Source organism: Callorhinchus milii, unplaced genomic scaffold, assembly GCF_018977255.1.
Source record: "Callorhinchus milii isolate IMCB2004 unplaced genomic scaffold, IMCB_Cmil_1.0 Scaffold5, whole genome shotgun sequence".
In the NCBI taxonomy this organism is placed as follows: Eukaryota; Metazoa; Chordata; class Chondrichthyes; order Chimaeriformes; family Callorhinchidae; genus Callorhinchus; species Callorhinchus milii.
In genome coordinates this window covers 36,565,354-36,582,003 of record NW_024704746.1, presented here as the reverse complement: position 1 = coordinate 36,582,003, position 16,650 = coordinate 36,565,354, and the positions used below count along the sequence as shown (strand labels likewise).

Genomic DNA, 16,650 nt, shown 5'->3' with positions numbered 1-16,650 from the left:
TCCAAGGAAAATTCCATTTTGATGGTAGAAAGCCTTTGCTTGTGATTCCAGCCTAGCAGTTTCAAAGCATCAAAACATTCATTGCATCAATGAACAGAATGAATATAGGCTGATCATTGTTATCTGGAATATTATCAGATCACGTATCAAAAGGAAATTACATTTTGCTGATGTGAAAATATGTATAGCATCTGGTGACAACGGTTTAAATAACTTCAAATGTATTGCAGCGATCGTAAACGTACAACCAGCGTTCCTGGTATTGGATTAAATCGAGTAGCACTCAAAAATGTATGAGCTCTTTCAATTATATAAAGCTTTCCAAATGAATCGAGACGGATAGTTTCAATACACCCCCATTTCGCAATTGAGCACAGATTGGTAGAAAAACTATCAATTGTTTTTCGAATACCAAAGGACAGGGAGTTGAGATTGTTGGACAATAATATTTATTTGTCAATGAGGGATTACATTTTCATTTTTTAAAAAATCTATTCAAAGGTTCTCCTGAGATTGGTAGTGTCAGTAGCAGGAATTGGAAATGTTTTGATGCACGAAGCGGTGTCCTTTGAAGAGGAATAATGCGATTCCAGAAGTTAGACATATAACAAGATGTAAAGCAGCGAGTGTATAAGATACAAGAAATGTAATTTAGTGACTGAAGCTCAAAAAGCCAAACGGAATTATAGTGCAGCAGCATTACATCCCCAAAAAAATACTGGTGGATATAAAGTGAAACCAGACCTTCCCCCAACACGAATTTTTTTTTAAAAAAAAATGGGATAATAATGCCTCAAAGTGTTACAGTGTGAGAAACAAATGACAAGTCGGTGTGTGCGAGTGACCAGAATTCCTGTTCACTGCGTTTCCAGATGATTGTATGGAAAGTGTTATTATTATTATTTTTTTGGGGGGGGAAACAACCACCCTGAGAGAAAATGAATGTTCTGTCATTCAGGCTTATAACATCGAGACTCCGTCGTATTATGTTCCTCCACGTGTGCGGGGGAGTGGGTGGGGGCAGAATCACGTCTACAGGTCATCTCTCTGGTACGTTTGGCCAATTTACGCGGATGATAGAGACTCCCAATGAGGACTCCTATTGGCAGTGTGGAAATGTCACGGACCAGACTCTTGACAGCAATGCGATGCGTCCGCCGCATATCCTCGAGAAAGGTTGTGAGAGTTCAGTCATTGTTGCTGTTTTTTCTCTCTCTCTCTCTCTCTCTCTCTCAAACCCTCCGTTGTTTTCTGACAGCAACTATTCTCCCGGGAGTCAGTGAACAACAGTCAGTGAAATCCCGAGCACTGTGGACAGTGCAGCGAAGATGAGTTCGCTCGCAGTGAGGGGGTTTCTTCCCCAATAGCTGCAGAGCTACCAAAGCGATCCCTCTCACATCGGCAGTTTGTTTAGTTTAGGCTCATTCAGTGGAGTGATTGATTTCCCTTCTGTTGGAGAAATCTGCAAAAAACCGCAAACGACAGAGAACGGTCAAAGCACATTATCCTTGTGGTTGGATGTGGTGGTGGTAATAAGTTGTATGTTAAAGTCAAAGGGTGGCGGGATAGTTACTTACTCGTTGAACACCTATTGGATTAACGATAACTTCGTGGAACTGTCCAAATTGATGTGAAAACTCAGAGATCCCGGTGCATGAATACAGCGATCGCAATACTACATATAACACGCCACCACCAGTTGTGGGGTGAATAGGGTGTTCAGATAGCATCAGATATTTTGCTTACAAAGCACAGTCACTAGACCTTCCAGTGAATCCCGTGAGGTGCTTTGAGAAGTCTTGTCGGGGTTATTATTGCAGTAATATAGTCGCAATGTGAGAGAGGATTTAAGGATTCACATATTGCACAAAGATGAATTGAGCGAATTTTGGTCATGACTGCTTCCCGAGCTGTTTGGGGAATGAATTAAGTATTTAAGGGGGGAAAAAAGTTGATTGGCAAATTGGTTTTAACATACTTTAAACCAGAAACGAGTCTGATGTTATGGTAGTTAAATAATTTGTCTCGTTTTAAAAGGGGGTGTGGGGTGCGCTGTTCCAACACAATGGGCGCAGTACAGAGCACAACACGTTGTGTCTGCAAATAGTTTGTAAAAAGTTTTGAAGTTAGACAAAAAAAAAGGCAACGCGCCACATTGACCTCATTGTTTGCCTTTGGTCGTCTGGTTCAGTTGTAAATAACTCGACGGGCGGGATAATGTGCAAGTTCAGAGCTTTGCCAGACAAATGTTCCGCAAAGCCCTTTCCTCTTGATNAAAAACTCAAATCAAGGTTAGAAAAATGACAGGAAACTCTGGGTAAGTGTATGGGCGAAACCATCCAGACTATTAAAGCACATCCCGCCACTCCCTCAGCCTGACATCCGCACTTTCCTATTTCAGAGCTCAACAAATCCCCCCACTCTATTGTTTGGCTTTCCACTGAGAACAAGTAAGTTTGGTAAAATATCTAAACAATTTACTTTATCAACCTTAGCATAACATCCCGATTGACGAGCTCAGGGGATGATTGCTTGCTGCACGGTGCAGTTTCTCAAGTCCCACGATTTAAATTCTGAGCATTTTGTTAAGTGTTTGCTTGGCTGAGGGAGAAGCAAAGAATGCAATGAATTAAATGTCCCAATAAAACTTTTCGCTTTGAATCGCTGACTGCAATATCAACTGCATCGAGGATCGTGTGTGTGTGTGTGTGTGTGAATATAGTGGAGGGTTTCATTGCAGATTTATATAGACAATCTGCAAAATAAGATTGGGAAACCAATTGTGAAACAGGTTGGCAACAGAAAGCGAAAGATGCTAAACTCAGAGAAATAGTAGAAGTGCGAAGAACAGAGGGAAGTTAAGAGTGTAGAGTTTTTCGTTAAAAAAAACGAAAAGACCAAAAGGAAAGCGGAGAAAATAGATTTAATATGTAGCAGAAAAAAAATCAGAGATGAGATTCACGGAGATAGAGACAGAGAGAGAAATGGGTTTAAAGGAATAAAAAGATTTTTTTTAAAAATCTGAGGTGGGAGTATAAGAAAGGGAGAAGAGAGGGGAGAAGGTACAAACAAGAAGCCAATCGGGGATGATGGAAGAGTTAAAATAGACGAAGACAAAATGGGAGGGGAGAGAGAGTGAACAGATGGAGAAAGTTGGAAAGCCAAGAAAGTTTGAAGGAGAGAGACAGCGAAGGGGGAGAAAGGGGGAGGGTGTGCCCGAAAAGTCAAGATAAAAGAGATCTCAGAAGAGAAAGTGGAGAAAGGGAGACGTGAAAGAGTTTGGGCAGGAACAGTGAAACCAGAGGGAAAGGGGAAATCATTTGGAAGAGAAATCGCTGCGACTCGCCCTCCCCCCCCAACCCCCTCCCACCTCCCACCTCCCTCTGAGCCACACACTGTACCAAGTAGTCCAGGGGGTATTTGTTTCTTGGTGTCAGGCACAGACTGAAGTCTTGGGTCTCGGGGTCTGGATTAATACTTTGGAAAGAGGCGAGGAAATTCACTCTTGATTGAGGAAGTCGATGGAAACGGTTCAGTCGAGTCACCGGGTCAGAATGGCAGCGTGGGAACCGCAGAGCGCACTCCAAACCATCTCTCTGCAACATCTCACCGCACGTCTCCATCAACATCCCCTTCCCACCGGCTATTCTCTCTCTCTCGCTGTTACCACACACATGGATAACTCCAGTGGTCTGTTCGCTTGATCCAGCCGAGGAGGAGGAGGAGAAAAAAAACCCCAAAACAAATCAAGGGAAGGAAAGAATTATTTTTTTTTTTTTGGGTGGTTGGGGGTGGGGGAGGGGGGGGGGGGGGGTGGGTGAAGATTTCTGCCATACTGGTCTCCCCAAGTTGTTTGGATTGATAAGAGAAGTGGAGCCCGGAGAGGTGCAGAGTTTTTTTCATTCGAGGGATTTCGTGCCATATTCTGGCCATGTGCGTTATTTTCTATTGAGCCCGTGGGGGTCGCTGGATAAGAACCGCAAACGCAATGCTGGGATGTGAAACGGGGCTCATGTTATGGTGGATGGCGTCCTCTCTCGTCAAGGTGAGCTCCAGCAAAACCCTGCGCCTCCGCTCCCTGTGCGGGGCTTTAACCGGGGCTCGTGGTTTTGCTTCAATTAACGCTGCAGCTTCGCAGCCAACATCCACCAAACCAATGCCAACTAACGCTGCTTTCTCTCCCCCCCCCACACCCCTGACAACTAATGCACCCGTTTTTTTTTTAACCCCCCCCCGCATTGCTGATTTGTTGTCTGTCGTGTTATTTTCGCGTCTGGAAGCCGTTAAAGAATCACTTCGTGTGTTTTTTTCACCCAAAGTCGAGTTGAGGATGTATTTGCGACTCACATGCAGTAGATTTCCTCCTCGGAGGCTGGAAAGAAGGCTTTGTCGATTCAATGAGCTGTTGTTGTTTACCCCCCCCCACCCCATCCCCTTCCCCCCTTCCCCCCCCCCCCCCCCCCCCCCCCCCCCCCCACCCATCCCTTGTTTTATGGCTGCAGTATGGGACTGTGGAAGCGGTGAAATGCAGCATTAACGTAACGGAGACCAGACAGTCCTGGGATTTTATTTACGTGCAATGGACCAGCGCGGGGAGTCCTTGTAACTACAGTGTGTCCTACAACTTTAACCAGAGCCGGACCCAGACTTGCAGCCCTGCCTGTGACTGGCAGGACCACTGCGAGTGCGAGCTGAAGGGACTGCAGGCGGGGACGCTGTACCAGCTGCGGATTTGCTCACTTACAGACGGGTTGTCGGCAAACTTATCCCTGCAGACAGGTAAGGCTGATGAAGCCACATCTCACATCAAGACCCCCCCCCACCCATTTTTTTTTTTGAGAAAGGGACGAGCAAACCCAAAGCTTAGGCAGAGATCTGTTTGCATGTCCTACTCTTTTTCATTTCAGGATTCAGCAATCGTTGGTGAGTTCACTGCTGGACATCTCGGGGTATTTTGATGGGAGTTTGTAGACATGCTTTGGGCAATTCCTTTCTCACTTTTCTTTCAAATCAAATGCACTTTGTTTCACCGTGAAACTGCACGTCGCATTTGCTTGCCGTTCGAATACCCCCTCCTCTCCCCCCCACCCCCACCCCCCACCCCTCCTCCACCACCACTGGATGCCTTTTTTTTTGCATTCTGCAATTATTCACTTGAATAGTTTGTGGCACAGAAAGAAAGAAAGAAAATTCATCCCTCCTTACACACACAAACCCTCTCCCAAAGGGGAGATATTGTGGGCACCAGTGAATTCTTGGGAGGCCACTAGGGGTGGCATGTTTAATGCCCTTCAACCAGCTGTGGGCTTCTGCCACCCCACTGCCACCCCATCCTCAGCTCAATCCATCTTCCTACCCATATCGGTGGTGTGAAGTACCCAAATACCCGCATTCGGACGACTGGCAACAACCAGTCCCTCAATAACCATTCTGTCACCTGGATTTTGTATTGGGATGGGCTGGGGGGGGGGGGGGGTGGGGGGGGGGCACACGAGCTTCCTATTTGTTGGAAAGAAAAACCACGACTGGTAAAAGTCTGAACTTAAAATGCTGGCAATGCAAATCCGAAAAGAGCAAGTTAGATTAACGTTTGAGATATGACTCTTGATCCGAACTGAAAGGGTAGGCTGGGATCGACAGTTTTATACAAATGTGTGTGTGTGTGTATATATATATATGCATATATATATTAGTGTTGTTTCCCAGAAAAGGCAACTGTGTATTCACTGTGTTGTTTAGGTTGGTATATATAGGGCTCCATTTGTACCAAATATATACACATATACAGAGTTATTTTCAAACATTTAGACTTTTCATGAGTCATAGATACAGTATTAGGTCTGTTTTATGTATAAATACATAGAACTACACTCACTCCAGTGAAAGAGAAAAGAAATTCCAATATCTTATTATTCAAAAAGCGTACATAAAAACATAATATATATTTTACAGAATACATGGCTTGCCAGATCAGGCTCGTTGTTTCGCTCTCTAATAAATACCTAGATATTGTGGACTGTGTTAATCCCAGCCCCCAAGAGGGAACACTGTTTTCGAAGAGAGCGTGATTTTGAATCCCAATATTCCCCTTTGGGAATGTATTTTGTTTTACACACAATCTTGTTGCAACAATAGACTTTTATTTGGAGCGTGCACATGCATACAGATGTTAAAGGCAAGGCAGAATAGAATCGTGGCGGTCGTGTTGGAGAGATGCCCAAACCTAAACATGCAACAATGTAAATGGCTTCAAGTTGGTTCAGGCCAATGGCGTCTGAACCCCACCAGTTCCTAAGCACATTGTTCCTTTGTTCTAGCAGTTGTTAGCAAAACCAAGTGTTTTATTTTCGTGGCCTAATTGATTAGATAAGTAACTAATGTGCTTCCGAAATGTACCTTCGAAGGCACGCAAACTTTGCTGAACTGGTGTACCCACATGAACTGTATTGCTCGGGGGTTATCACTGTGCTTTTTTTCTATTTGGTAGAAGATGTATACTGTAGCAACGTGCTCTGTTATTCTTAGTAAATAATAACAATAATCCTTGCGTTTGATATTGCGCCTTATCACATCTTCGAAACGTCTCAAAGCGCTTCATGGAATATACTGTAAAGTGAATTCACTGTATATTTTGTGGGCCAAATATACAGTTCATGTGCATGCTTCAAGTAAGGTGGTTTATATTTCAGCAAATTTTAATCAAAAGCAATAGAAATTAACATATTTTGGACTCTGAATATATCTGTCCAACAAGTGAAGATAATATCATAGTGGTAATAATAATAATAATCCTTGCATTTAATATAGAGTCTTATGACGTTGCCAAGATGTCTCAAAGTATTTCACAGTAAAGTGAATTGATAGTTTGTGAGCGAAAATGTGCTGATAAATGTGCTTTGCTCAGCATCGTTGAATTAAGGCCTCTTTAGGTACTGATTACTTTAAGAAAATGTTATTAGCGATAGGCACATTACATTCCCTCACTTCTTTTAGTCTATTTGTATAATGATTTAATTGAATCACCTTCCTGATTTTGTTACGGAAGCTTTTTATTTGTTGTCGCTGGGGCCCATTTCACTAACTCACAACAATGTAACTGCTGGAGAAATGATTCACCCATCAGTGAATCAGCGCTTATTCACAAATATGGAGGCGAAAAGTATTGAAAGATTTCAATGAATCTGACTTGGATCTGGAGAGATCTGATTTGCTTCAAAGGTCACCACTCCTCAAACAGTTTCCTCTGATCTGAGATCAAAGACGAGGCTGAATGCAAAAAGTTATTTCTCAAACTTAGTCTAGAACATCCTTACCATTAACTAAATTAAAAGGGGGCGCAATTCTGCTGCAACTCTGATACCTATAAGTGTATGTGTGTGTGTGTTCCAGCGCCCTGGGACGTCTTTCCGACGTGAAGGGCGCTATACAAGTGTAATTTGTTGTTGTTGTTGTTGTTATCGTGGGGACGGGGGGAGATTGTGTACGAAATACATGGTCAATCAACTTTACAGATCCTCTTCAAGGATCACTTGAGTATCATCTAAGCTTGTTGGGTGTTCAAGAACATCTGCATCTCACAAACTTGACAAGAAAGACGGACAAAAAGCAAATAGGCACAAAAATAAATTGGTTGCTAGACAGTAAGTAGATATGGGCAGAACGGTTATTGCTATATTATACTCATTTTCCGTGTCCTTGCACAGCCGATGAAATAGGCCAATGACCAAATGTTGTGGATTCCCAGATAGCTGCAATCTGGAGTACATTTTTGGTTCATGTTTAGCTGGTTATCTGTTTGCTGGGTTTCTATTACACCCCATGATGTGCACCAATTGATCGGCAATAACCCCTGCATTGTATTTTGTTAGTTCAGTTACCTAGCTACAGTGATTTGATAAGATCAATCCCACCTGCTGAATATGTGTCAGTTATTGCAGTTGAACTGATCTCTTCTGAAATCTCAGGCCTAGTCTCAATTATCAGCACACAGTGCACTGGAGAGCTTACGCATACCATGGTTTTAGATGTAACAACCAAGCACTTACTTGACACAACCTGTCCATCTGGCAAGCGTTTGGGAAAATAACTGTTAAGAAACAGAGTAAAAATTGTTTTGAAATGGCAAGAAACAGACAAATAGAAGGCAGTTTTGTGTCCTTGGAATGAGGGTGAAATATATATACGTATATATTCATCTTATCTTTACTGGTTTTGTTTTAGATCCTAAAAAACCCCAAAACTTTCATATAATTGAAAGTGAGACAACTTCCACCAGTCTCCATGTTTCTTGGACTCCACCTCCAGGAAATGTCGATTTTTATGATATCAGCCTGTTTGGGAAGGACACTGGAGAAATTCAGAATCTCCAGATTCCAGGAAGCTCTTCCAGGAAAGAAGCCACGTTCCTAAAGCTGACACCGGGAAGTAGATACAGTTTTGCCATAAAGACACTCGCTGGGAGCAGGAGTTGTGATGAACTCCAAACCTCCGGATCCACCGGTAAGTTGTAAAATTGCAAGAAAAGGCATCTGTTTCTCTGACAGAGCAAACGAGTAAGAGATGTCATAACTGTGAGTGAGGTTAACTAGTTACTGAGAGCTAATCATCTGGTCTACTTTGAGTGGTGAGTTGACATTGAATCTTTTTGCTGTGCACTGTGTATTCATATACTGTGTCAGCATCTCCTATGACATTAGGGGTATCAGGGATCAAAATGTGCAAAGGTTAGCTCCACTCTTCAATTTGATAATAATCTTAAGGAGTAACTTGGAGGACACATTAATTGAGCACAACCTGTTACTTACACCATATCGAGATCTCTATATTTTTCTGGTTTTCAGCTACACATACTGAGGTATCAAATAATAATAACTTTTGTTTTTTAAACTACTATTAAAAGAAGTAGGTAGTGCTTAGCGGTCAATTATTTGAGTAACAAATCACCTTGGTCACTTTTCTGATAAACAAAAGTAACACAATTGTAGTAAACCTAGGGCATTGTATTGAATATAGGATTTCTAGTTGTATTACCAAATACCTGATCAGCCTAGAATTTGTAGAGGGTACGAACCATCAATTCAATTCTATGAGAAATGGGATCACAATATCCTATTAACATCTTTTTTTCAATGGAATTGCAGCTCTACATCTATTTTTTACATGTCATCAATAGAAAATAAATAAAAAAGGCTTTCTTCAGGTTCATATAAAAGCTTTTAGAACTTAATTTTCCAAATTCATGAATTCTCTCAGATCCCTTAATTAAATGCTAACTTTGGTCTATCATTTCTATAGATTCTTTACAAAGCTAAGCAATTAAAAAAACATTTAACCATACAAATTAAATATAATACTGTACAATGTAGTAAACTACTTCAGAATGAAATGGTATGGACAAACAATGATACAGAATTATTTATTCAGGTTTGGTCTTTCAGTTCCATCCAAGGTGCAGGATGTGCAGATTTCTGCAAAGAAGGATAGTGTCAACGCAGTTTGGATCCCAGGTCCAGGGAAGGTGGATAGTTACAAGCTTTTACTGAACCATGAAAGAAGTGTGGTTCAGCAGAACATTGTCTCAAACCTGACAAAGAGCCACACTTTCACTGGATTGACACCTGGAAGACTCTACAATCTCAGTGTGACAAGTGTGGCGGCAGACAAAGAAAATCCTAGCTCCCAAACCGTCCAGACAGGTAACTCAGAGAATCAGTGCTGAGTTTACACTTAACATTAACTTTGGCGTAATGGTTGTAGTCTGTCCGTTTCCTATGAGAGTGAAACATAAATGAATGAGATTGAAGTAGAAAGCCTCATTACAGGAGTTTTTCCACTGAACAAAGGTCAAATAATATTTGTAATGTGAATAACTCAGATGTTTCACAAAGAGTTCACATGTGATTCGCGTGGGATAGAGGACATTATTTTATATTTCGAAAGTCCTTTGGAAGTGACTTGTTATTATCAGTTCTCCCTCACTAGTATGTATGGTCCTATTTGTGCGTGTGCATCCTGAATCAATCTGATCATCAAAATTACTAATAACATGTATTTTCCTGTTTAGTGTATTTAACGGTATTTTCCCATTTCAGCTGCAGCAAAAGTTACATCTCTGACAGCATCAAACAACAGCAGCCTGGATAGCCTCCTGGTGTCCTGGAAGCCAGCGGAGGGTGATGTAGATTCATATGCTGTTAAACTATTTTATCTCGGAGCAGTGATCAAAAACAAGGCCTTGCTGCCGAGCATATCACAGACTCTCTTTGAAGGGTTAACCGCGGGCCGGTTATACAACATCACTGTTACCACCATCAGAGGCAAGCTACAGGCGAGCGCCTCATGCAGTGCCAGGACAGGTAAGAATTTAATTGGAAGTAAAATTGCCCAGAACCAGGATACTTTCGTATCATAAGATGATCTGTATTTGTAAATGACACAAAATATTTGTCTTTCAATATCACTAATTCTGACAGGGATAACTTGTGATATAACAACATATTGAAATAGCTTAGTTCTTTAATGAAACAAGATGTAATCTGTCTCAAGAGAGAGCAACCAAACTAGCAATAAAAGTAGAACAGAAAGTCGTGTTTCAATACTAAGGTTGCATTTTTCACATCAGGATTAACATCTAAGGTTACCAGTTTGTTTTCTATGGTCATCTAGAACATAGATGTTCCCAATAATGATCTTCAGACTATTTCTTTAATGATAGACTTGAAGTAATAATATTGTAACAGTTAATCCTTCAGTGTAAACAACATCAATTGCCTGGAACATACCAGCTGTCAACATCCGAACAGAAAGCTGTTGCCAAAATTAACAGATGGAGCACTGAATGTAACCAACTTATAAAATTGTACAGTATTTTATATATAAATACCGTACTGTGGAATGGTTTCCTGCAGCGATCTGATGACAGTTGTAAACCACTTGAGATTTACTGGTACTCTCAAAGTTTGTTACTGACTCCCCCCCCCCCCCACTCCCCTTCACCCCATCATCCCAATCATTTTAAGAGTATTCATTGTATTATTACAATGAGGAAACATATCAGCAACAAAAACATTTAAAAACATCTGATTTGATTTGAGTGTGTAAAGCAGACTTGTTTATGCGCTGATTTTGTTTAACATGTAGAAAAAGAATCATTAAGAAAGGAAAATTCGACAGTAATCCTTTATTTAGCAAATGTTAAAGCCACATTTGAGGATTTTTATTTTTGGGAGAAAAAAAACATATTTGCGTAATTCTTTGTTATTGGATGAAAATTAAAGCTTGCATATTAAATCATTTAATCTGAACATCTTTCAACTCTTTAGTTCCCAACCCTGTTTCAAACTTGATCATGACGAGCAACGGCTCAATGAGTTCTCTGAAAGTGAGCTGGCTGCCCCCTGCTGGAGACTGGGATAGTTACCGCTTCCAGCTCCTCAATCACTCCTTCATTATTCTGACTGATTCGTTGAAGAAACAGATCAGAGAATACACGATCAAGGGCATAGGACTCATCCCAGGACGACTGTATGAGGCTGCAGTCATTGTGGAGAGTGGAACACATCAAAACAAAGCTTATTGCAAAGGGAGAACTGGTAAGAAGTATATAGCGACCAAAACATCTTTTTTATATATATATATATATATTTGCTCCATTTGTTGCAATGATATGAATAGTACTATTTTGAGTGCTTTACCAATACAGGATGAGTACTTTCTCTGTACAATCTAATGTATAAGAGATTTGTTCCACTTAGATAACATTTGTAATGCTGCAGTTTTTACACTATTTTGGTGGCGTAAACTTTATGACTCATCAAAGTAAATGATGTCAGTGATGTCAGCACAGCACCTGCTGTCAGCAATAGCAGGTTAGACTCAGGTGAACAAAAATAGAATGCATTGAATGAGCAAAGGTTACTCAGCCCATCAGGTCCACTCATTCCACATAGCAGGGCAACCTAGGATCCGTGGACTCCATCCAACCCATGAAAATTTCAATATTGATAAACAGGACCAGGAGGAGGCCACTGAGCCCATTGAGCCTGTTCTGTTGAATTAGATCTTCCTCCATACCCCTTAATACCTCTACTACTCAACTATCCCTCAATCCCTCGTTTAAGCATTGTGAATGATTCTGCCTCTACAGCTTTCTGAGACTGAATATTCTACATCTCACAACCCCCTGTGTGAACAGATACTCTTCAAAGCCAAAGATGTAAAACATGTGTAACATTATATTTGTATCCACTGCTCCACAGTTGATTAAATCATTTTTCTCATATGTTGCTGAGGATGACAACCTATAGATACATGATACGGTTACCCCATGTCCAAGCATCATTATTCTAAAAATCCAGCCTGTATCTGATGTTTCTGCCACAGTCAGAGTTTGCTTAAATTAATAACACGAGATCCCATGTAGCTTTATGCCCAATATTATTTTCTTCCCAATAGCAAATGGCGATGTTCCTTCATAAAGGTAAAGGTGATGGATTATAGCAATCTTTGTTTTTGATGTAATTTAAAATCTCTGTAATAAGTTAAATAGCTAGTTTTTCCTTCTTAAGAAATTTGGATTTGTGTACGAGATATTCAATAACTCCCTCTACGAGTCGTTTATTATTTAACTCATCCAGGCCTACATAACAGTCACTAAATGTCAAAGTACAATGTATGAAGCACTTAGAGACAAGACACGACAGTGTGATGAGGGTTCTATCAAATATCAGTATTATTATTTTATGCCCATAGGTCTCCAGCTGTGATAAATAGGAAAGCAGGAGAGATTAACTAAAGTTCAGGCTCGCCATTTTATCAATTTCAAATCCCAAATGGCCCTGAGCTACCTGGTGAATATATGCAAGGTCTAACCAGGTTCCTAACCAGGTCACTTGGCAGGATGCAGCTCAAAGCTAAGATAGACAGTACAGCCTGACCCTGACTCTAGACCCTGTTTCGCTCCAGCTGTCACTTTAGATCTGTTGTTTTAAATCATGTTAAAGTGCATGAAGGAATTTGCTACAGTGTTTACAGCAAATTCATGATGCTTATGACAGAACCAGGCAGAAGTGAATAGAGTTTTAATAGAGAAACCTTTGGGTTCTGAGATACAAAGTGTTTGAAATGTAGAATCAATTCAAGCAGGCTTGTTTGAAGTCCCAGATCGTGCTCATTCCACATGATATTGGCAGGGTCTATACTGAATAGCTGGTTAATACAGTGCAGGATATGTCTGACTTCTGACTTGGAGGATGTATAGTTTATAGCCTGTTTATAGTAACAATTGAGGCTGAAGCAGTGTTGAAAATTGGACACAATTTGACATCCGGGGTTCATTGTAATCCATTTGATTCACTGGTGCTAAATTGGTGCTATGCCAAAACAGATTTACTTCAGGAGCTAATTCCATATAAGCATTGGTTCAGAGCCATGCCACTGCAAACTGGGACCAGCTTTGACACCAATAGGGTCAGCCTTCTTCATCGGCTGGTTCCTCCTGGCTCTGCAGCTCACTGTATTATATCCTATCTACTGCCCCTGTGCTCCTTCTTTAACAATCCTTCAAATAAAATTGGTCACTCACTCCATGGCTGTTTGTGGAACATTGCTGTATGCAACTGTTTCGCCCACAAAATACATTGTTAAACTAACTTACAGTATAGCCAGTGAAATGTTTTGAGACCTATCGATCATGTGATGAGGCGCTATGTCAAATGCAAAGATTATTGTAATTATAAATGTTTTCACTTGACAACATTTCCTTTTTGAAATTCCACAATATTTGGACTTTACTTTTTTCGCCTTATGTTACTGAACAGCTCCTCAACCAGTGCTTGACCTTCGAATAAAGCAGACAGATGAATCCACACTCAGTGTCGTGTGGGCAACCCCGGTGGCTGAATGGCAAAGTTACCTTATATCCTTAAAGGACAGAGAAATGACAGTCAGGAATAAAACTCTAGCAAAAGACGTTAAAGAGTGCACCTTTTCTGATCTGGTGCCTGGGCGCAAGTACAGAGTCATTGTTACCACCATTAGTGGCGATCTTAACACATCTGCCTCAGTAGAAGGAAGAACAGGTAAACAAAAGCCAGATTGTGCAAATGCATGGCCTTTTCTTTAACATTTACATGAACAATAACTGATTCCTCAAATACAACAGTAAACAACTGATTATGGTATAAAATAGTATTAGATGCACAGAATACAACCTACCATTTGAAGAATTTCATCAGCTTGTAATTGAAAAATTACGTTCCTTCATTCAAATCTACATGATCAACAAAGCTTGTGGTGCAATTTACACGCTGGTGCAATGGAATGATTTCGGTAATCAATTGATGTAACACCTGCAGGTTTCACCAGCAGTTTAGCAGAATTTACCATAGTATAAAGACACTGTAATTGAGCAAGGCCTTTCCTTTTAAACTTGCTAAGCATGTGGTTTTTCTTTTGCAGTTGGCTTTTTTTAATTAGAATTTCATCATCATCATCAGAACAACACAAAACATTTAAGGCAAACAACACACACTCACACATACACACACATAACCACATAAAATTAACTGATGACATAAGAAACTTTTTCATTGATTCTCTAACCCAGTTTTGATCTTGATTGTTTCAGTCCCAGCCCAAGTATCTAGCCTCCATGTGACAAACCAGGGCACAATCAACAGCTTACACACCAGTTGGACCAGGGCCGTTGGAGACCTTGACTATTACCAGATCCATCTCATTCATGAAAAGATAGTCATCAAAAACGAAACCGTTTCGAATGTAACGGATGAGTACCTGTTTCACTCGCTGAAATCCGGGGGCTTGTACTCAGTGGTTGTTACTACAGTCAGTGGAGGCATTGCTTCAAGGCAATCGCTCGCTGAAGAACGAACAGGTATGAAACAGGGATTGTGACTCTGGAAATGAACTGTTCTCGATAAACCATATCTGTGTGAAGGGGCAGTGAGCTGCTTTGAATCATCTGGCTCATGTGCATTTATTTTTAAATTAGGGTCTTACTGAAGCCTTGTGCCTTTTTCTTAAATAAAATGTAACAATTGTTCAGTTTGACTGTTATTCCAAGCTATTTAATCCCGGGGCCTCCTTCAAGGCCTATCTCAAGACCTTCCTCTTCGACCGTACCTTCGGTCACCCTCCTACCCGCACCTTCCCTGCCCTCCACCGCTCCTGATACCAAGCCCCAGCTTGAGTGCAAATCCTTGACTGTCCAGTGTCTTGGGACGTCCTCCCAAGACGTATGTCACTGGTGCAGGGCTGTCTCTGAAACAGACTAGGGTTATAGGTGGGCGGGAAGATGAAGTGGTTGTTTCATCAGCCTGTCCACAATGCCAATAACAGCCCTTTTAGGGTGGCAGAAATACAATACCACTTGAAATAAAACATGTTTTAATTATATCTTTGATGTGACAGATTAGTAGTGGTCAGCTAGAATATTAATGTTCCTGCCACATTTCAAAATCAATTCCTTAAGAGAAAATAAAATAAATACCATCCAGATTCTTCAAAATGCTTAAGCTAAAACTCACAATTACCACCACCAGAGGGCACAGTGCTCAGTGAAGGATGTCTTGGTCACAAAATGACCTAAATTCATTTTCATTGAATCAAGTAAACATAGCGTAATGTTTAAAGCAAAATGGTGTTATCTTTCCATTGAATTTCTTACACCGAATTGAGGCAAACTAGAGTAATGCACTCAAACGCGTGGTAGTATAATTATTCTACAGTTCACTAAAATCCCTCTTTATTCTAAGATATATTAATAATTATAATTCTAGAGAGGAAAAATTTAACAAGGTGATGCTTCAGAATATATGTGATAATCACATTGTATCTGTAATGTTATGAAACATCAGATTTTTCCCCCATGTGTGAGAATTACAAAGGCATGTTATTGTATTGTTATTATGTTAAATTCCATTACAGCTTATAATGGTGCTTGCTGATCTTTCTGTCCTTTTCCTTTGCATCTCTGCACAGTTCCTTCAAGTGTGTCCATGGTGAGAGTGAGTAACCGTGGAAGCAGTGATTACCTTCACGTGTCCTGGTTGTCGGCAATTGGGGATGTTGACAATTATTTAGTGACATTGTCCCACAACGGTAATGTTGTCCAGTCTCACACTGTCTCCAAAACCAGTTCTGAGTCTTCATTCAGCTCCCTTATCCCGGGAAGGCTGTACGATGTGAACGTCACCACCAGAATTGGGAAGTACGACAACTACACAGTTACACAGGAGCGCACAAGTAGGTAGCTACTCCACTGTTGAGTGCACTCGGAAATCAATTTCAAAATGCTCAGATGTTATCTATTATTAGAAACTGTAAAGCTCCAACATATGGCGTGGGGGGCAAGGGGGAGGAATCGAGGCATTGGATAATCTTTTCTCGTCAATTCCTTTCTAAGTATTTATTGGGCTCTTTTGGGTTGTCACTGTTCCAAAGGGTGCAGGAAGGAAGGTATGTGTCTGCCCCAGCGCCTTGGGATGTACTCCCAAAATGAAAGGCACTATACAAAAGTAACTTTGTATTGTATTGTCAAGTCACAGCCCCTAGTGCTCCCACTGCACTTTAGTACTACCCTATTATGTTGATAGATTATGTGGTACTTTCCCTTTAAATCTCCCTGCACCA

At 40.9% G+C, this 16,650-nt stretch overlaps 1 protein-coding gene across 1 annotated transcript in view; it reads left to right on the top strand.

The window, feature by feature from the left end:
* The first annotated feature begins 3,806 nt into the window (after window positions 1-3,806).
* Window positions 3,807-16,650, top strand: part of ptprb (protein tyrosine phosphatase receptor type b) — a 37,727-nt gene continuing 24,883 nt past the window's right edge. The window contains exons 1-9 of the mRNA XM_042335186.1: window positions 3,807-4,045; window positions 4,503-4,779; window positions 8,221-8,499; window positions 9,438-9,695; window positions 10,092-10,355; window positions 11,322-11,591; window positions 13,818-14,078; window positions 14,627-14,893; window positions 16,000-16,263. Of these exons, the coding sequence (XP_042191120.1) occupies window positions 3,989-4,045; window positions 4,503-4,779; window positions 8,221-8,499; window positions 9,438-9,695; window positions 10,092-10,355; window positions 11,322-11,591; window positions 13,818-14,078; window positions 14,627-14,893; window positions 16,000-16,263 (2,197 nt within the window). The 5' untranslated portion in view covers window positions 3,807-3,988. The remainder of the gene's footprint in view (window positions 4,046-4,502; window positions 4,780-8,220; window positions 8,500-9,437; window positions 9,696-10,091; window positions 10,356-11,321; window positions 11,592-13,817; window positions 14,079-14,626; window positions 14,894-15,999; window positions 16,264-16,650) is intronic.